This window comes from Anolis carolinensis, unplaced genomic scaffold (assembly GCF_035594765.1).
Source record: "Anolis carolinensis isolate JA03-04 unplaced genomic scaffold, rAnoCar3.1.pri scaffold_10, whole genome shotgun sequence".
NCBI lineage: Eukaryota > Metazoa > Chordata > Lepidosauria > Squamata > Dactyloidae > Anolis > Anolis carolinensis.
In genome coordinates, this window is record NW_026943821.1 from 9700222 (window position 1) to 9722425 (window position 22204).

Consider the following 22204-nt stretch of genomic DNA (forward strand, 5'->3'; position numbering starts at 1 on the left):
AAAGAAGCACGAATGGAGGGCTTAAGGGAGTAACGTGCCAAGAGGAAGGAGCGTCAAGCCAACCCTGACCGAGACCACCTTCCACCTGGAAACTGATGTCCTCACTGCGGGAGAACATGCGGATCAAGAATAGGTCTCTTCAGCCATCTACAGACACCCCCAGGACCCCACGACTGGAAGACCATCGTCCTCGGCCTATGAGGGATCGCCTAAGTAAGGAAGTAAAACAATTCTGCAAATAAATCATATAGAACAGGTTATATAATTATAACAAGTTGTATATATATGTATTTTATAATAATCATAATCATAATAATCATAATGGTCCTAAACATTTGAGAAGTGTCTGACGTGTGATCCAATACACAGCCAGCAAATAAGATTATTTCCTGTATACTAATATTGTTGTGTATCAAATAATAATATACTGTGTTATTTTGTGTGCTGCCTATTTTGTTTATTATGATGTTGTTTTTATGAATCCTATGCAATATTTTAACTGTGTTGATTGGGCTTGTCCCCATGTGAGCCGCCCCAGGTCCATTCGGGGAGATGGAGGCAGGATATAAAGTTATTATTATTATTATATTATTATTATTATTTTTATTAATGGTAATTGTGGTAATAATAATAATAATAATAATAATAATAATAATAATAATAATAATAATGCTGCAAAAATAACCTCTAATATCCGAGGACTTTGAGAAGAGCCCGATATTCAGAGATGAATCCTGGACACTTGGACCTAATAAGTATGAGTGCTGTGTCATTATGTACAAATAAATCTATCTATCAATATATATTAAAATAAAGGGCATTGCTACCTTCATTTGGAGGCATAGCCTACTGCAGCTATGGGGCATGTCTATACTGTAGAGTTAATGCAGTTTGACACCACTTGAGTTGCCATGGCTCATGGAGTCCCCTTTGGGGAGATAAAGTGAGGTATAAATAAATATTTTATATATATATATATATATATATATATATATATATATATAAAATTATATATAATAATATGTATTAATATAACAATAATTAATTATATTATTGTTATTTTATTATGACACAGCAAACAAGATAGATATGCTGGATTTCGTATCACAAAATCACAAGTCGAACACTTCCCAAGTGTCTAGGACTGTGTGATGTATTTTCGGATGATGCGTGCAGAAATCAGTAGGGTAGCCTTTTGCAGTTGGCAGATCATAATTTTGTCAATGTCTATTGTTTCCAAATGCCGGCTGAGATCTTTTGGCACGCACCCAGTGTGCCCATCACCTGCACTGGTTTCTGCCAGAGTCTTTGAAGTTCAATCTTGAGGCCCTGATAGCAGCTGGGTTTTTCCTGTTGTTTTACGTCAATGCGACTGTCACCTGGGATGGCAACATCAATGATCCAAACCTTTTTCTTTTCCACAACTGTGATGTCTGGTGTGTTGTGTTCCAGAACTTTGTCAGTCTGGATTCGGAAGTCCCACAGTATCTTTGCGTGCTCATTTTCCAATACTTTTGCAGGTTTGTGATCCCACCAGTTCTTTACTGCTGGGAGGTGGTACTTGAGGCATAAGTTCCAATGGATCATTTGGGCCACATGGTTGTGCCTCTGTTTGTAGTCTGTCTGGGCGATTTTCTTATAGCAGCTGAGGATATGATCAATGGTTTCATCGGTTTCCTTGCACAGTCTGCATTTGGGGTCATCAGCTGATTATTATTGTTGTTATTATAATGTATAATGTATTATAATGTACATTATATAATGTAATGGAAGTTGTAGTTTGATGTGGCACCAGAAAAGGGTTACAGCCACATCACCCATGGTTACATTGCATTGCTCCCTGGCAGCTAACGCGGTGTCAAACTGCATTCATTGTACAGTGTGGGCGCACCCATGGAAGAGTAGTGACTCTGTATGTTTAGCCCGGGAGCCCCGCCCCTTTACCGCCAAGGAGGGGGCTTTCCCGTTCCATTGGGGATGACCTCATCGGCCGGCCTCAGCCAATCAGCGAGCGACGGCCGGCAGAGCAGGGGAATTCCAAGGCAGGCAAGACTCCTCCCCTTTCTACTTTTCCTCTCCTGCTGTTAGATCAGAGAGGAAGAAGAGGGAAGCAGTGGAGGTTTCAGGGCAGGCCCAGTGGGCGATGTGGGCCTGGCTAGCCGGCCATGAGTAGCCCTAGCCTGAAGCAGCTGCCTCAAGCACCAGCAGCCCAGAAGGAGAAGGGGATGTTGGCTCCCTCTCTAGGTAGGACAAAGTTGGAAGGGATTGGGGCTGGGGGGGGGGCAGAAGGAGGAGCTACTGGCTTCCTCTCTGGGCCTTTGAAACTGGTCGAAGTGGGGAGAGAAGCAAGGAGTGCATCTACACTGTATAATTAATGCAGTTTGACACCGCTTTGCCCTGGCTCAAAACTATGGCATCCAGGACCATGTAGTTTTAACAAGCCTTCTCTGCCAAGTAGTGCTGGTGACACAGGGCCCTTCCACACAGCCATATAACCCAGAATATCAAGGCAGAAAATCACACGCTATCTGCTTTGAACTGGGTTATCTGAGTCCACACTGCCATATATTTCAGTTCAAAACAAAATATGTGACACCACAAGTCCTTCTTGACTTGTGGTGTCCAGAACTTGATGTATGTGTGTGTGTATATGCTTATACAGTAGAGTCTCACTTATCCAACACTCGCTTATCCAACGTTCTGGATTATCCAACGCATTTTTGGAGTCAATGTTTTCAATATATCGTGATATTTTGGTGCTAAATTCATAAATACAGTAATTACTATATAGCATAACTGCATATTGAACTACCTTTTCTGCCAAATTTGTTGTCTAACATGATGTTTTGGTGCTTCATTTGTAAAATCATAACCTAATTTGATGTTTAATAGGCTTTTCCTTAATGCCTCCTTATTATCCAACATATTCGCTTATCCAACATTCTGCCGGCCCGTTTATGTTGGATAAGTGAGACTCTACTGTACTTGTTTTTAGTTCTGTTATTGTTGTGTCATGTCATTGTGAGCCATTTTGATAAAGCAAACAACAACTCCTCCCTGGATTCCATAGTATTGAATTGTGTTGCTGAGTCTGATTCTAGATAAGATCTGACCAAAGCAGAATAGAGTAAAACTTCGACTTTCCTCAATCTAGATACTATTATCCTATTACTGCAGACTAGAATCGCATTGGGTTTTTTTGTTGCTTCATCACACTGTTGGCTCATGTTCCACTTGTGGTCCACTAAGGCCCCTTCTACACTGCAATATAATTCAGAGTAGCAAAACAGATAATCCACATTATCTGTTTTGAACTGGATTATATGAGTCTACATTGCCATATAATCCAGTTCAAAGCAGATAATCTGGATTTATATGGCAGTGTCGAAGGGGCCTAAGAGAAGGGGACATCTTCATGGAAATGCCAGCAGTAATAGCCTATTAGTTGTATTTCTCTTTTTAATTTGATTTATTGAGGAATTTAATATTTTTGTTTACTTGATGGGGGTATTAGTAGGGTTGTAGCTTGATTTGCGTCTCACATGAGAAATCGCATTTTCCAAAGCTAAATAGCATATAATGTTTAAATGTTATAGTACAAATCCTCAGTGTCATGTGTATATATTATATCTTTATACAGGTGCTGCCCTTCCATCTTCCAGTTTGTCCATGATGCAATCAAATGTAGAGCCCTCAGGTAAGACGAATTCCTAAACAATTAGGCCCAAGGTTTATTCTTTCTTCTGTAATCAAGTTTTTAACCATGAATGTCTTAATACCATTGGTGTTTAATTCTGTTTTAATGTTTGTATATTTGTAGATTTTAAATTGTATTGAAATATTTTCAATATAAGCTGCTTTGAGTCTCCTTGTGGAGAGAAAAAGCAGGGTATAAACTAATACTACTACTTCTACTAATAATAATAGGAAGTGTTCTTGATTATGATTAATAGGACACGTGTCTGGAATGGTTTCTCCTATCTGTAGCACCCCAGGCCTGGGAACCCCTATGATCACAGCACCACACGAGAGTCCAGAATATAAACAAACAGTTTATTGTAAAATATATCAAAAGTATAGGGAGAAAAAAAATCAGGAATAGAGAAAGAAGTATATCCAAAAAGGGTTTAACAATAAGCAATAATACAACGCATTCAAGGCTCAAAAAGATTCCAAGATAATACAGTCCAGGAATAAGCAAAAATCACAAGGACAGCTTAAGTCCAGAAGCAAAAGGTATCCTTAGGAAAATTTGATCATGAATATATACACAGGAACATAAAACTTCCAATATACTAGAATCTCAAAACCAAAGTCTTGACTTGAAACGTGGACCAGGAACTTAGGTCTAACTTTTTACTCCAAATGCCACGTTGCCTGAACTGACTTGAAAGTAAACAACTTGCCACCCATAAAAGCATTTTGTCTCCCCTGAAATCTTTCTCCAACTTCCCCACGCAAACTCTCTGCCCTGCTATGTCTTTTGTCTGCTCTGGTCTGTAAACGAAGATCTGTGTTGATTTTCGTATCTCCAGGTGCTTTTTTCTGGGAACCCTCTTTATCACTTAATTCTCTGCTCGAATCTTCCTTGTCTAATGTCTCTGGCTGCTTAGATTGACCTTGAAGGCCTGCACTTTCCCAGTCAGCTTTCTCACTGAAAGAAGCATCATTCCCTTGACTTAAATCTTCATCACTTCATGCCCCCAGAAATCCCACAGGCAATCCAAGAGTCCTCTATAAAACATCAGTGAACCCATCAGTCTCAGGTTGATCTACGAGACTATCTAGGAAGGAATTAATTGCAATTTATTCTTTTATCTAGGAAGCAATTAATTGCAATTGCTGGTATGAGATGGCACAGAATGGAAGCAGACTATTCTATGATGATTATCAGACAATTAAAATTTTTTGGATGTTCTTTAGCTTTAATAATCGCTTAGCTGATTACAGGAAAAGGTGTAGACTCCTAGGATTTGCACTGTAGAGTTAATGCTGTTTGACACCAATTTAATTGCCATGGCTCAATGCTACAGAATACTGGGAGTTGTAGTTCTACACCGAATTAAGTCCTCTTGATCGAAGAGTGTTGATATCTCAACAAACTACAACTTCCAACATTCCGTAGCATTGAGCCATGACAATTAAAGTGATGCCAAACTGTATTAACTGTACAGTGTAGATGCACCTCATGACCATTGAAACTATTGTCCAAACTTTTCTTAATTTTGTGCAAGGATTAGAAGCTACACAGCATTTGAATTAACCGGGAATAAGATGATATGCTGTTTTGTGTGATCATGACCAATATGCAGTGTCTTGATTCTAAATTATCTTTTTTCTCTTTTTCTTTCACAGAAGAACTAGGTAAGCATTCTAGGTCTTGGGGTGTGTTGTCAATAAAAGGTAAGGAGACATTCTTGATACTGTATGTGAGCTTCGTTCACATACAGCTGATGAGGCCTTGGTTTGTTACCCTGTTTTCCCAAAAATAAGACATTCTTTGAAAATAAGACCTAGTAGAGGTTTTGCTAAATTGCTAAATATAAGGCCTCCCCCAAAAGTAAGACCTAGCAAAGTTTTTGTTTGGAAACATGCCTGCCAAACAGAACACCAGCGCATGCAGGATTGGTAAATGTATGTACCATAGATAATTGTACATGGAAATAATGGTAGTAACAAGAAATTACTGATAGGATTCACAGTTTGCCTGGTTATGCTGGTTTGTGATGACAACTACTGTACCGTATATAATGTTTGTTTTTTTGTTCAACAATAAATGTGAATTCTTTTTCATGGAAAAATAAGACATCCATAGAATCATAGAATCATAGAATCATAGAATAGTAGAGTTGGAAGAGACCTCATGGGCCATCCAGTCCAACCTCCTGCCAAGAAGAAGGAAATCGCATTCAAAGCACCCCCGACAGATGGCCATCCAGCCTCTGCTTAAAAGCCTCCAAGGAAGGAGCCTCCACCACAGCCCGGGGGAGGGAGTTCCACTGTCGAATAGCCCTCACAGTGAGGAAGCTCTTCCTGATGTTCAGGTGGAATCTCCTTTCCTGTAGTTTGAAGCCATTGTTCCGTGTCCTAGTCTGCAGGGCAGCAGAAAACAAGCTTGCTCCCTCCTCCCTATGACTTCCCCTCACGTATTTGTACATGGTTATCATGTCTCCTCTCAGCCTTCTCTTTTGCAGGCTAAACATGCCTAGTTCTTTAAGCCGCTCCTCATAGGGCTTGTTCTCCAGACCTTTGATCATTTTAGTCTCCCTCCTCTGGACGCTTTCCAGCTTGTCAACATCTCCCTTCAACTGTGGTGCCCAGAATTGGACACAGTAATCTAGGTGTGGTCTGACCAAGGCAGAATAGAGGGGGAACATAACTTCCCTGGATCTAGACGCTATTCCCCTATTGATGCAGGCCAGAATCCCGTTGGCTTTTTTAGCTGCTGAAAATAAACCTAGTGCATCTATGGGAGCAAAAATTAATATAAGTCATTGTCTTATTTTTGGGGAAACACGGTAGTAGGATTTAAGGTGCATCTACACTGTAGAGTTAATGCAGTTTGACACCACTTTAACTTCCAAGGCTCAAGGCTATGGGATACTGAGGTTTGTACCTTGACAAAGCACCAGTACTCTTTGGCAGAGAAGGCTCAAGACCTTGAAAAACTACATCTCCCAGAATTCCTTATCATTGAGCCATGGCAGTTAAAGTGATGTCAAACTACATTATTCTATAGTGTAGATGCCCTCTCTCAAGGCTTCATGTGACAAAAGCCATGTACTAAGTCACTCAGCCCAGCAGGTGTGGAATAAAGGAAGATGGGGAAGTTCTACCCATGCAAATCAGCTTTAGAAATGACTCTGGTGTTTGCGAAAAGGATTGTAAAAATTAAAGAAGTGGCATACAGGTTTTTCCAGGTTTTTGGCCTGGATAGATATTTAATAAGAGCATTAAGCTGAATTCTGTGGCTATTCTTTGGTTATTCTCTTTTGCTGCTGCTCTCAAAAATGACACCACGAGCCCTTTCCTGAAATCAAATTTGACTTTTGGGCTGAAAGAGATCCTTGGAACTTTGAGACTAAACTTTCAAAGTCAACTCTCTACATGCTGTCGAAGGCTTTCATGACTGGAAGTGAGTTTTCTGGGATGGATGGCCATGTTCCAGATGCATTCTCTCTGGACGTTTCACCCACATCTATGGCAGGCATCCTCAGAGGTTGTGAGGTATATTGGAAACTAGGCAAGGGAGGTTTATATATCTGTGGAAGGTGAAACACTAAGGACCGGGAAAGCATATCTGCTGTGCTTCCTGACCTTCCTTCTGTGCTGACTTTCCTTGCTTAGTTGCTCTATATACCTCACAACCTCTGAGGATGCCTGCCATAGATGTGCGCGAAATGTCAGGAGAGAATGCTTCTGGAACATGGCCATACAGCCTGGAAAACGCACAACAACCCTGTGAATCCAGTCATGAAAGCCTTCGACAACACATAGAAGCTGGGCTAAAGGCCAGGAGCTCACCCTGACCTGGGATTCGAACTGTCAACCTTTTGATTGATAAGATTTACTGCAGCTGGTGGTTTAACCTGCTGTGCTAAAGCCCAGCCCATGAATCTGCAAACAGACAAATCCACAAAGGGAGATAACTGAAGCATCGGCTGAAAACTCACCTATCTTTTCCCCCTTTCCAGACATTATTGATGAATTGATCAAGGAAGATGGCTTCGAGGTCGGCTCTGTGCAGCGGCCCACCAGAGTCTCACATATCGAACCGGCCAGACTCATCTCCCGATGCCCCAACTCGGTTTCGCCAACTGGGATGCAGGTACTGCCAGAACCTGCAGGGATGAGCCTCTTACGCCTGGACTCCCCTTCCCCAACCGCTTCTTGCTTTCAACAAGATCGTTCAGCATCCCAGCTTTCCCAGAACCTCACCAACTTGACATTGAGGTCGGAGATGAACTCATCTCTCGTTTTGCGGCGCAGCCGCAGATTCTTGGATGGGCGTTGGTCTCCTCCTGCCTATTCCAGGCTTCCCGTGAAGTCCCAAGAGCAGCTGGAGGAAAGTTTTCCAGAGCCACTCAAACTCGTGATCACGGAGCAGCCCAAGCAGAGAGGGATGCGCTTCCGATACCAGTGTGAAGGCAGGTCAGCGGGGAGCATCTTGGGCGAAGCTAGCACGGAAACCAATAAAACTCTGCCCACCATTGAGGTGAGTGTGGATTCTCCTTTAGAATGGGAAGGTATGACCTCCCTATCATTGAAAAAAAATCATTTATTTTTGTTTTACTAAATAGGAGGAGAAGGAAACCGTTGCCACCCTCTTCAGATATTCTCTGACCGTCCTTCTCCCCAGCCGTACCCTTTGCTGATTTTGGGGGGTGTTATTTTCAGGAGCCCCCGTGGCACAGTGGGCTAAACTGCTGAGCTGCTGAATTTCCTGACCAAAAGGTCGGCAGTTCGAATCCAGGGAGCGGAGTGAGCTCCCGCTGTCAGCTCCAGCTTCTGCCAACCTAGCAGTTCGAAAACATGTAAATGTGAGTAGTTCAATAGGTACTGCTCTGTTGAGAAGGTAACGGCGCTCCATGCTGTCATGCCAGCCACATGACCTTGGAGATGTCTAAGGACAACGCTGGCTCCTCGGCTTAGAAAGAGATGAGTACCAATCCCCAGAGTTTAACATGACTAGACTTAACGTCAGGGGAAACCTTTATGTTTACCTTTACCTTTTATTTTCAGGATTGCACCTTAATCTTCCTGAGAGCTTGGTTTGGAATAGGGGGGTCCTTCATATCCATGGATTCAACTATGTCAAGACTTGAATAAATATCTGTATCTACCACATACCCGTATTGACTTGAGTCTAATGCACCGTCAGATCCAATGTGCATCTTAACTTTCAAAACCCTGAAACTTAAAAAAGTATTTGCTTGCAAATGTAACACGCAGCAGTAAAAAGTGCACTCTTTGTATTTTAGACAAAAAGGTGTGCATGACAGTGGCTGCATGATCATCATTCCTTCTTAAAAACAAAAGTGTTAGAACACCAAAGGTGTCAGCAATGGAAAAGAAAACCTTGAGGTGCATCTATGCTGTAGAATGAATCCACTTTAACTTTAGTAGAAGCTCCAGGCACTCCTGAAATAGCTTACCCTTTTGCTTTGGCTCAGCACTAAGATCACCATATTACGCGAATCTAATGCGTACCTTAATTTTGGGAAAGTAATTTAGCCAAAACATATCAGCATTAGATTCGAGTAAATACTGTATTTTTTCAATAGTAGGACAACATCAGTTGTAAGATGCACCCTAATTTCAGGACCACCACCACCAAAAATATATAATGTATACCTGCAATTATAATATGCACCCCATTTTTAGAGATGTTTATATAGAGAAAAAGGTGCATCTTCGAATGGAAGAAATACAGTGCTTACAAACCCTGTGTGTGTATATCTCCAAAAAATACAAAATCAACTTTGCCATTTTATAGAAGGGACATTCTTGAATATGATGGGACTTGTGCTTCCACAGGTTTTGTATCCATAGAGAGTCCTGGAGCCAAACCCCAGCAGATACTGAGGGCTAACTGTATTTTACTTAAGGGGTGTAGTTTTTAGACATATATTAATTTAGGAGCCCCCGGAGGTGCAGCGGGTTAAACCGCTGAGTTGTTGAACTTGCTGACTGAAAGGTCAGTGGTTCGAATCCAGGGAGTGCGGAGAGCTCCTGGTGTGAGCCCCAGCTTTTGCCAACCTAGCAGTTCAAAAATATGCAAATGTGAGTAGCTCAATTGGTACCATTCCGGCAGGAAGGTAATGGCGCTCCATGCAGTCATGCCGGCCAAATGATCTTGGAAGTGTCTATGGACAACGCCGGCTCTTCTGCTTAGAAATGGAGATGAGCACTAACCCCCAGAGTCGGACACGACTCGACTTAATGTCAGGGGAAAACCTGCCAGAAGTTGACCCTAGAGTTATGTTAGAGGCTTTCACTTGTGAAATACTGGTGGGTTTGCAACATCTTTTTGTTCCTCCAGCTTCAGAACTACTCAGGGATCTCAGAAGTGAAGGTGACGGCATGCTTGGTGTGGAAGGACTGGCCTTACCGAATCCACCCGCACAGCTTAGTTGGGAAGGACTGTCACAATGGCCTCTGCGAAGTGACACTGAAGCCTCGCATCAACCCCAAGCACAGGTAATGCTTTGCCTTCCTTAAACCTTCACCAAAGATTTATGGTTTCAGTTGGATAGAGATTTTTCTGTTGTGTGCCTTGAATTTAATTTAATTGTATGGCAATGTTGTCATAGGGCTTTCTGTAGCTGGGACTGTGTCACTTGCCCAAGGTCACCCAGTGGGTTTCCATGGAATATTTAGCCTGCAGAAGAGAAGTTGAGAGGGGACTTGATCTCCATGTTTACATATCTGAAAGGATGTCATAAGGAAGAGGGAGCAGGCTTGTTTTCTTCTGCCCTGAGATTAGGACTCAGAGCAATGGGTTCAAATTGCAGGAAAGGATATTCCACCTGAACATTAGGAAGAACTTCCTTACTGTAAGAGCTGGTCAACAGTGGAACCTGCTACCTTGGAGTGTGGTGGAAGCTCCTTCCTTGGAGGCTTTTAAATAGAGGCTGGATGACCATCATTCAGAGGTGTTTTGCTTGTGCTTTTTCTGCATGGCAAGGGGTTGGACTAGATGGCCCATATGGTCTCTTCCATCAGAGTTAGATGGATAAATGATCTGTTATGATATAAAACAGCTTTGTATGTTGCAGTGAATTCAAATATTTCCTTTTGTGGTCCTCCCTGAAACCTTCAATGGTCCTCTGATTTTTTATTAGTTTCAACAACCTTGGTATCCAGTGTGTGAAGAAGAAGGACATTGAAGAATCCATAGAGAAAAAGCTGCAGCTTGGAATTGATCCATTCAAAGGTGAGTGGGAAGAGGACTCTAAGGACTTTATTAGACCAATCTATTGTCTCATGACAATCACATTGTTTAAGCAAACAGAAAAATACAATTGTTGGAATAGTCACTTTCACACTTTGCTGCAATTGTGCTCTGTTGCACTTTCTTGATGCAGATTCCATTGATCAGACTTCAGTTCCTCCATATTTGCCCTTCCCAGCATACGTATGCTGGGTTTATCCCTGTTTTTCTTATTTTGTCTATTTTTCCGCAATTGTGGAGTTGCACGTTTCAATGTTATACACACACACACACACATTTCCAATTTTTTTTACTCACATACAAAGGGGGAAGATAGAAAAGTCAGGTAAGAAGGAAAAGGGGAAGATGGGGGTAGTGGAGTTACTATTAGTAAATTAAGTTTTGGGTTGCTGTGAGTTTTCTGGGCTGTATGGCCATGTTCCAGAAGCACTCTCTCCTGATGTTTCACAAACATCTATGGCAGGCATCCTCAGAGGCTGTGAGGTCTGTTGGAAACTAGGCAAGAGGGGTTTATATATCTGTGGAATAATGTCCAATGTTTGAGACAAGTGTGAATGTTGCAGTTGGCCACCTTGATTAGCATTGAATGACCTTTCAGCTTTAAAGCCTGGCTTACTTTTGGAGTCTTCCATGAATGTACTTTTTGTGGGGTGATCTTATGACTTTTTTTTCTGCCCAGGGTATTTCCATAAGCATGTCCTTATTCCACCTCCATGATAGTTGAAAGTGAAATGATTTGTGTAGGTTGAGTATGGATGTGGATGAAGGGGATGAGGACTTGGTTCTTTTCTGTACAGCAAATACTTTCCCACTTGTTTTCTGCCCTTCATTTCCATCTTTTTCCCACACGACAGCTGGCTCATTAAAAAACCACCAGGAGGTTGACATGAACGTGGTCAGGATTTGCTTTCTGGCTTCCTACCAGGACTGCACAGGGAAGACCCGGCACCTCAGCCCTGTCCTCTCCGAACCCATCTTTGACAAGAGTAGGTAATGGGAAAATCTGGAAAGGAGGGAAGAGATATTTCTGACAAGGGAATCCTAGATAAAAGAAGGGCACTGGAGCCAAACCTGGAAAGATCAGTGAAAGCATATTGAGAATTGTGCCTGGGGTTGAGACTGATGCCTTACTCATTGCACAAATATAGTATTATGCTTCTGTTTTATCTGCCATGGCTGTATTCTATGAAATCTTGGAATTTGTCGTTTGGTGGGGAATTAGAATTGGGATGCATTTACACTGTAGAATTAATGTAGTTTGACACCACTTTTACTGCCATGGCTCAATGCTATGGAGTCATTCCTGTTATCGTTTTGCTGGATTTTAAGCTTCCTTTGCCATAAAGCATTGATTAAAGTGGTGTTAAACTGCATTAATTCTACAGTATAGATGCATCCTTGAATTCCGAGAGATCAGGATTTGAATTCCTATTCACTCTGAAAGCCCATTGGGTGACTTTGGGCAAGCTGCATTATCTTGGCTTCCCAGGAAGGCATGGCAAGCTCCCTCTGACAAAGCCTTGTCAAGAAAACTCCACAACAGGGTCACCTTAGGATCGCCATAACTTGGAAATGCCTTGAAAGCACACAACAACAAGGTGCTAGATCTTTCTTGTATAGTTATAGTACTATGATTCCCTTTTACCTGCTGTGGGATCCTGGGGTTTGTCGTTTAGTGAGGCAGTAGTGCTTTGCTTAAGAATACAAAGGCAAGAGTCTAACATTGGGGTTTGGTTTCCACAGAATCCACAAATACTTCAGAGCTGAAAATCTACCGGATGAATAAAGAGTATGGGGCCTGCAGTGGTGGAGAAGAGTTCTATTTGTTATGTGATAAGGTTCAGAAAGGTAAGCATTGGTTTTGATCTATAAAGCTTTAGGGTTGTTGTTGATCCTGGCCATGAAAGCCTTCGACAACACATATAAAGCTTTACATACACTGGCTTCAAGTAACTTCATGGAATCTCTAAGGCAACTCTATGGTCCACTTCTCTCTAGTTCTTGCAGCACAACTCCGTGACCAACTTCTGATTTATTTATTGTGTATTTATTGTGTAATTGAGTATACAATTATAATATATTAAAAAACACAAACAAAGTTAAAAACTTGGCTTTATACTACATTTCCTTTGACTGGAAACTGGCCACTTGGAGTGCCTCTAGTGTCCCTGTGAGAAGGTCCTCCCTTGTGCATGTGGCAGGGCTCAGGCTGCATTGTAGTAAGTGGTCTGTGATTCTCCATATTTGCATGACGTGGACTCCACTTTGTAGACCCATTTCTTAAGGTTGGCTCTGCATCTCATAGCACCAGAGCACCGGAGATGTCAATGTCTTCGTCTTTTCATTACTGGTTGCTACTTCTTGACGGATGTCAGGTGGTGCAATACCAGCTAAACAGTATAATTTCTCCAGTGGTGTAGGGTGTAGACATCCTGTGATAATGTGGCATCTCTCATTAAGAGCCACATCCACTGTTTCAACATGGTGAGATGTATTCTGTACTGGGCATTCATATTCAGCAGCAGAGCAGCAAAGTGCAAGGGCAGATGTCTTCACTGTGTAGGGTTGTGATCCCCAGGTTGTGCCAGTCAGCTTTCATATATTATTTCTAGCACCCACTTTTTGCTTGATATTCCAGCAGTGCTTCTTGTAAGTCAGAGCATGGTCCAGGGTGACACTCAGGTGTTTTGTTGTGCTGCAATGCTCCAGTGGGATTGCTTCCCAGGTAATCCTCAGAGCTCGAGATGCTTGTCTGTTCTTAAGGTGAAAAGCACATGTCTGCATTTTAGATGGATTAGGAATCAGCTGGTTTTTCCTGTAATAGGCAGTAAGAGCACCTAGAGCTACTGTTCAACCATTTCAAAGCTCCCTGCTTGGGCGGTGATGGCATGATCGTCAGCATAGATGAAACTCTCTGTCCCTTCTGGCAGTGGCTGGTCATTTATGTAAATGTTAAACACTGATGGAGCAAGCACGCTCCCCTTGGGCAGGCCGTTTTTCTGCCTTCACCATCTGCTGCTCTGACCTTTGAACTCAACAAAAAAGCTCCTGTTTTGTAGAAGATTTCCTGTGAAGTGGGTGTTGAAAGTGACTTTCTGATTAAGTGGGTTTTATTGGAGATCTTCTTTAAGGTAAAAAAAAAATACATAGAGTTTTCCAAGGTGGGTTTCGCAGGAGTCCTGTGAATAACTGAATATAGTACCATTCTGTGAACGAGGCCCATCCTTTTGCAGGAAAATGCCATCCTTACCCACAGTTCACCTCTGTATACCTTTTATTTATTATTTATTTACAGCATTTATATTCCGCCCTTCTCACCCCGAAGGGGACTCAGGGTGGATCACATTACACATATAGGCAAACATTCAATGCCTTTTAACATAGAACAAAGACAAACAAACATAGACAAACATAGACAAACAAACATAGAACAAAGACAAACAAACATAGGCTCCGAGCGGGCCTCAAACTCAGAGTGATTCATTGCAGTTAATTGCAGCTGGCTTGCTCTCCCGCCTGCGCCACAGCCCGGGCCCTTTTACAATTTCACTTGTCTGCTTTCTTCATGCAGAAGATATTTCCATCATCTTCCGGAAGGATACGTGGGAGGGCAAAGCAGACTTTTCACAAGCTGATGTCCACCGGCAGATTGCCATCGTCTTTAAGACACCACCATACCAGCACCTCGACATCACAGAACCAGTGGAGGTGGAAGTGTACTTACGGCGGCTGACGGACAGTGTCTCCAGTGACCCTTTCAGTTTCACCTACCTGCCCAAAGACCAAGGTACGTCAGGAACATTGGAAGCTGTGTCTTATGAGCAGCTCAGTCCACGTATTGTCTATAGTAGGGGTTCTCTAAATGTGCTCTGTGGAGCCCTTGGGGCTCAGTGGGTCATAGTAAGGGGCTCCACGGCATTATGCTGCCTCCTGCCTCCTCCTCTTTCCTCCTCCTGAAAAATGCAGGGAAATTAAAGTTTTGAACTGCCGGAAACAGCAGCAGCATTCTCGGGGCATAGATAACTTCCCCCACCTTTCTCACTGCCCGGATTTTCTTGGCAGGGTTTGTTCAGAAGAGGTCTGCCATTACCATCTTTTGTGGCTGAGAGAATATGACTTGTTCTGGGTCACTTAGTGCATTTAATAGCCAAGCAGGGATTGAACTCTGTTCTCCAGAGTCATAGTACCATTTTGATAGAACAGTAATAGATGTAATGATAATAATATAGCTTCATCTTTCTACAGATACTTATCGGGTCAACAAAAAAAGGAAGCAAGGCATGCCTGATGTCTTGGAGGAACTCTCTGGCCCAGGTTGGTGTACATCCGAGTGAAAATGCAGCCCACTTGGTTTGTGCCATTGGGCATGGATGACAATTTATATAGTCTTCTCCTCATGGTTAGGGAGTGAAAAACTTCTCTTTGCTTCCACAGACCCTCATGGGATCGAAGCTAAGAGGAAGAAGAAGAAGCCAGGGTACATGGACCATTTCAACTTGATTCCATCTGCAGGTCAGCCAGTAACAAAATCCTATCTTTCCAATTAGCAAAATGCTGGCCGAGCTATTGGGTGGAAAGAGGAGGCCATCTCACGATGTAGATTTGGGTTTGCCATAGAAGGCAACAAGTTACTTGTTATTTAGTTCTGAGGATGTTGAGAGGTGCAGATGGGATGCTTGACTCTTATGTACCCAAATAACTTGGCTGGCTTTGGAACTGCCTTGATATGTGTGTCTCTCTGTGTACATATACATGCACATTATTTTGCAGTTAGCAGAAAGTCCATTCCATGGAGTGGATGGGTAAGACAACCTACAACCAAACTATGCTCTAGTGGCCTAGTTTATAGTGAGCCTTCTGGATCCAGATTTATGAATTTCAGTATCTGCACATCGTCATGCCCCACATTAGTAAATGGCAGTGATGTGAACATGGGCATACTCGAGCAGTTATGTTAACGTCACTGCCATTTAATATTAGGGCCATGATCATCCACATTTTTTTGTATCCACCACAGGTCCCAGTATTGAAAGCCCATGGATATGGCAGGTCTGCTATACTTCCAGTGAGCTATTGTAACAATATTACCATAGAATGTTCCTTATCTTTTTCCAGTTTTGGTAGAAATACTGTGAGCACTTAGGCCTGATAGCCATCTCTCTTCCCTTCCCCTTATTATTCCTTGCTCGCTTCATCTGTTCTCACTTCCTCGCAGCCTCCCTTCCTTGCTTCCTCCCTTCTTTGGTTCCTTGCTTCCTTTCCTCCTTGGTTCTTTCTTCCCTTAGTTCTTCCCTTTCTTTCCTCCTTGGTTCCTTCCTTCCTTGTTTGGTTCCTTTCTTCCTTATTAGAAAATAACTGTACCCAGTCTCTGGGCACATATCCTTTTAGCAAATGTGAATCTCCAGGAATATGTGGAGACCACCTTTTGAAAACCACTAAAAAGCATAACCTTTTTAGAAGTCAACCCTTTGAACAAGTGATATTCATAAGCTGTTACACTGAAGAACCAAGGTCAAAGATTGTACCACTACAAAAATATATTTGGTTAGCAGAGGATGGCTGTTTCTTTGAAGATGTAATTGTAATTGCCCAAAAGATATACATTACCTTGAAACCTTTTAGTTTAAAATATGCACTCAGACATAAAAACAAAGTCTTCTTTGAAAAACAATTTATGTTATTTACTCATAAACATCTTGTATTAATTCATCATACAGGCACATTTCTTATTGAAGTTTATTATTTATTTATTTGTGACATTTATATCCTGCCCTTCTCACCCCGCAGGGGACTCAGGGCGGCTTACAAGTTATATGTACATATAATATATTATATTATTAACATAGCACAACATAAGCATTATATATTACTATATTGTACTATACCACTATATTGCAATAGTATTAGTAATATTACATCTATATATATAAAAGGGTAATGAAATTTCGGCCTAGGACAAAACAACAAAATTACACATCCCAGAAACACTAAACTTGGCAGCACAACCCCTCATCCTTGCCTCTACGTTCATACAACAAAAAGAAAAGAAAAATAAAGTCCTAATTAGAGGGAGAGGAATAATTGTTTTTATCCAATTGCTGCCAGTTAAAAGGCTAAGCTCCGCCCACTTGGTCTCCTAGCAACCCACTCAGTCCAGGGGACAGGCAGAGTTAGACCTCACTTAGGCCTATAAAATACAGATTATCTGATTTTAACTGGATTATATGGCAGTGTAGACTCAAGGCCCTTCCACACAGCTATATAACCCATTTATAATCTTATATTATCAGCTTTGAACTGTATTATCTTGACTCCACACTGCCATATAATCCACTTCAGTGTCCAGTTGGACACAACTGGACTTAATGTCAGGGGAAAACTTTTACCCTTTACCTTAACTACCACCAATTCAATACTTTATTTCCCATACCACCATACTTCGCCACAGCAACGCGTGGCCGGGCACAGCTAGTGTATTATAAATATGCAATTTTAATAGTGTATTATTATTATTATTATTATTATTATTATTATTATTATATAGTATTACATTATAATATTATCAATATTATATGTATATACAATATATTATATTATTAGTATAGCATAATATTAGTATTATATATTATTATATTGTTATATTGACACAGGAGACATGGTGTAATGATGTCTTTCTGGCCTCCTTCTTCACTCTGACACAGAGTGGCAGCTAGTCCTTGGGGGGAGGAGCTCCCATCTGTTTAGTTGCAGATAGGATGTAACTTCTCTGTGTTGAGTACACAGCGTATCATTCCTAATCGATAGTCCATAGCCTTTAAGTATACTTGTACTTACTGAAGTCCATAAGCATACTTCTATATTGAAGTCCCAACAGCAACATACATGCATCCACCTCCACTGAGGTCTGATGCAAAAAAGGCATGCACCTTTGCTGAGGTGTAAAGCAGGCTGACTACAAAATGGAGTCCTGAGTCTGAACATGCTCAGTACGATCACATGTCTATAACTCCTCCCACACTAAAGAGGTATAGTCAAACTGGCAAATCAACATGCACATAGAATACAGGTTAGCAAATACAGTAGAGTCTCACTTATCCAACATAAACGGGCCGACAGAATGTTGGATAAGCGAATATGTTGGATAATAAGGAGGCATTAAGGAAAAGCCTATTAAACATCAAATTAGGTTATGATTTTACAAATTAAGCACCAAAACATCATGTTATACAACAAATTTGACAGAAAAAGAAGTTCAATATGCAGTAATGCTATGTAGTAATTACTGTATTTACAAATTTAGCATCAAAATATCATGATGTATTGAAAACATTGCCTACAAAAATGCACTGGATAATCTAGAATGTTGGATAAGCGAGTGTTGGATAAGTGAGACTCTACTGTATATACATTAACAAATAGTGAGAGGCTTGAGAGGTTGCTATTTCCAACATTTCTTCCTTGCTTTCTTCCCCTTCTTTTTTCATTTTGTAGGATAGACTTTTTAATTTTTCTCCAGGGTAACCAAGGAAGGGTTACCAAGCAGGAAAACTTTTCTCATGTTGTATGTAAGGTTTCACAGAACCCAGAGTTATAGCAATTTATTTTTATTTTTTTTGCTTCCAGCTGGCTTTTCATCCAGTTCCGAAGACCAGAATTTCCTGATCAGCTTGGATCACATCTCTGTGCCAGACATGCTACAGGACTTCAGATTGCCTCCGGACTTCCCTTCCATTGTTGGTCCCAGCCTGAGTGACGTCCTGCTACCGTCTCCCATGGACTTCCCTGATATGTCGGAGCAGGAGTTCTTGCTGGATGCTTATTCCGTCCATTCGGGTGTCTCTGTCCCCTTCACTTTGCCTGGGGATTGTGATACAGAGGGCACCGCCAGCCTCGTAGGCAGCAGCATGTTTCCAAGCCAGTACAAAGAGGCCGAGGCACAGCTGGAAATGGAGAGCAACTTCACGGCGGCAGACAGCGCTGGAACTTTATGAAGGAACTATACACCCCAGGCTCTGAGAGAAGAAGCCCCTCTCTCGGAGTTGAAGCGTGCCTGTGAACCCCCCAAAAAATGGGGATATCCTACCTGCTGAAATACAGGAAAGTTTTCTTCAGCATGAAAACAATGCTTGAAAGAGGGTTTTCCTTCTGGGAAAGGGAAACAGGAAATGAATGGAAGGTAAAATTGCACTAATAGCTCATGGTAGATGAGACATAGTCTCAGGACATGGCCCATAACACCCAACAGTTGTATTCAGTTTCCAGGCTGGTGATCACTGACTTGGTTGTTCTAATGTATGCATAATGCAGACTGAAATGTGTTTGGTTCGTATAATGGCAGAAACAGTTGTCTCTTTCCTGCCATGAGATGGTTTTTAGACCGAACTGCTGTTGAATATTTTGTGTCTTACCCTGAATGTCTTTGCAAGGGGAGCTAATGGGTGGCTCATATGTCCATCACCCTGATACATCCAAGTGGCTCTGTATTCTACAATGTTTTAGCTTATTTTGAATGAAATTATGAAGGCAAAAAGTAAATGAAGCTGCTTTGTATTGAGTCTGCACTTGTGGTTTTTTTTCTTAGTGCTGTTACTATTTTTGTCATAGAATTTGCCAAGGGAAGGAATCAAGAGCCCTTTAAGGCCACAGAATTATAATTTGAGGATTCCACTTTAATTGGTATCGTTTCCTCTTACGGAGTTATGGGAATTGTAGTTTGGTGAAGAGGAAGCATAACCATGAAAATGAACAAAATCTGACTACCAGTATTTTAAAAACGCTAAAATCAGGACAGTAAATAAAAATACTGAAAACAGAAATTCCAGGCATGAGACAATCAGGTCCAGCTAACACACTGGTTCTCAACCAGTGGGTCCCCAGATGTTTTAGCCTTCAACTCCCAGAAATCCTAACAGCTGGTAAGCTGGCTGGGATTTCTAGGAGTTGTTAGCTCAGTGGTTCTCGTGTTTTGGCCTACATCTCCCAACAAAAGACTCCCTCAGGCAGGAAGCAACCAGATTTTGTACCTGAAAGGCTATTCAATGCTAATCAAGGTGATCAATTGCAACATTCACATTTGCCTCCAACAGACAAAGAGTTCTTTCTCCCACCCTGGACATTATTCCACAGATATATAAACCCCACTTGCCTAGTTTCTTTTAAATAATTTCTTTTAAATAATTTTTCTTAAATTTTGAAAATAACAATAAAATCCACCTTAGTGGGTTAGGAAAGTATGGGGGGGGGGGGGAAAGAAAGGATGGGGGGTAGGAAGGGGGTGGTAGAAAGTGAGGGGGAAAGGGGTAATAAGGGTGGGGGGGTCAGGGTCCTTGTCGATTCTTGACTTCCATTCTTCTCTATAAAGTTGTCATAACTCTTTGTATTCATGTTGTTGGTATCATTCATTTTTTTTGTGTTGACAATTGACACTTCTCCTTCGTGTTAAGAGCTTTATAACAATATTCTAACTTTTTCTTTCTTCATCCAGTCCAATTTATCCTTTTTTTTGCTTATTTTGTGTTGTTGATAGCAAGAACGTTAGATAGTCCATATCCATTATATCCCATATTCTTTTTATCCATTCTTCCACTTTTGGTAATAATTTCTGTTTCCATAATCTTGCAAGAACTAATCTGGCAGCTGTTGTTAAGTGTGTAAAGATTTTGTCTTCATTCTTTCCCCATTGGTTATTTGTCATGCCCAATAGAAAGAATTCTGGGAGTAGTGGTATTTTTATCTTTAAGATTTTTTGACATTTATCGTGGATTTCCCTCCAGTACGGTTTTACCTTCTCACAAGACCACCACATGTGTAGATACGATCCTTCACCTCTTCCACATTTCCAGCATTTAATCTTCTTGCCTTTGGTAAATTTTGATATTCTTTTTGGGGTCAGGTGCCACCGATAGAACATTTTCCACCAATTTTCTTTCAGTTCATAGGCATATGTATAATTTAATTTTTCCCCCCATAAAAGTTCCCTGCTGCTGCTCAGTCGTTTGGTTGTCTCCGACTCTTCATGACCTCATGGACCAGTCCACGCCAGAGCTCCCTGTCGGCCGTCACTGCCCCCAGTTCCTTCAAGGTCAAGCCAGTCACTACAAGGATACTGTCCATCCATCTTGCCCTTGGTCGGCCTCTCTTCCTTTTTCCTTCCATTTTCCCCCAGCATCGTGATCTTTTCCAAGCTTTCCTGTCTCCTCATGATGTGGCCAAAATACTTCAGCTTTGCCTCTAATATCCTTCCCTCCAGGGAGCAGCCGGGCATTATTTCCTGGAGGATGGACTGGTTGGATCTTCTTGCGGTCCAAGGCACTCTCAGGATTTTCCTCCAGCACCAGAGTTCAAAAGCGTCTATCTTCCTTCACTCAGCCTTCCTTATGGTCCAGCTCTCGCTAACATAGGTTACTATGGGGAATACCATTGCTTTCAATATGTGGACCTTTGTTACCAGTGTGATGTCCCCTTCCTCTAATAATATAGTTCTTCCTAGATCTCTTGCCCAATTTGTCATGCACTCTTTTATTTGTTCCTTTCTCAGTGCTCCATTCCAATAGAAATTTATATATTCTTGCAATTTTCCTCTTTCCCTTGTCTAATATTACATTGCATGGTGTTACCTTATCCTCAAATCCTAGTTTCCAACAGACTTCACAACCTCTGTGGATGCCTGCCATAGATGTGGGCGAAACGTCATTAACATACAATCAGGAAACACATCTTGTGGAGGACCACAGTTTCTTAGATACCACTCAGTGGACCACCCTGGATCAATGCGCAGGGGATAGCCCTGACGGGGACAGTGCATCACCACAGTCACACTTATGTAATCATGCAAATGCTCCATCCCCAATCATAGACCAGGAGCAACAGGAACATCCTTGGGAGAGTAATGGGCTCTCGGATGTATCTCAATGGATTGTCATTGATGAATGCACTGGGGATGTTGAGGAGGAGGACAACACTTTACACCTACATGATTCACTTCAACAGGAACACTCTTCAGGGGACATACACACTGTCTTGCACAAAAGGGACCCTGTCAATCCTCAAAGGAAACAGGTCTTGGTAGTAGGTGACTCCCTCCTTAGAGGAACGGAAGCCATCATTTCCAGACCGGATGGGATGGCTCGAGAAACATGCTGCCTCCCGGGGGCAAAAATACACCATATCACTCAGAGGCTCAGCAGGCTCCTAAAGCCCCATCACCCTCCCCACCTTATGTTGATTCATGTAGGTACCAATGACACCGCT

The 22204-nt window shown here is 41.8% G+C and overlaps 1 protein-coding gene across 1 annotated transcript; it reads left to right on the forward strand.

Annotated features, from left to right (window-relative positions):
• The first annotated feature begins 7429 nt into the window (after positions 1-7429).
• On the forward strand, positions 7430-19509 carry relb (RELB proto-oncogene, NF-kB subunit). The gene is made up of 9 exons (XM_003222850.4): positions 7430-8215; positions 10043-10200; positions 10845-10936; positions 11809-11940; positions 12698-12802; positions 14526-14741; positions 15200-15268; positions 15389-15466; positions 18578-19509. The coding sequence occupies exons 1-9, from the start codon at positions 7823-7825 to the stop codon at positions 18943-18945; spliced, it is 1611 nt and encodes a 536-aa protein (XP_003222898.3). The 5' UTR covers positions 7430-7822; the 3' UTR covers positions 18946-19509.
• The last annotated feature ends 2695 nt before the right edge of the window (positions 19510-22204 follow it).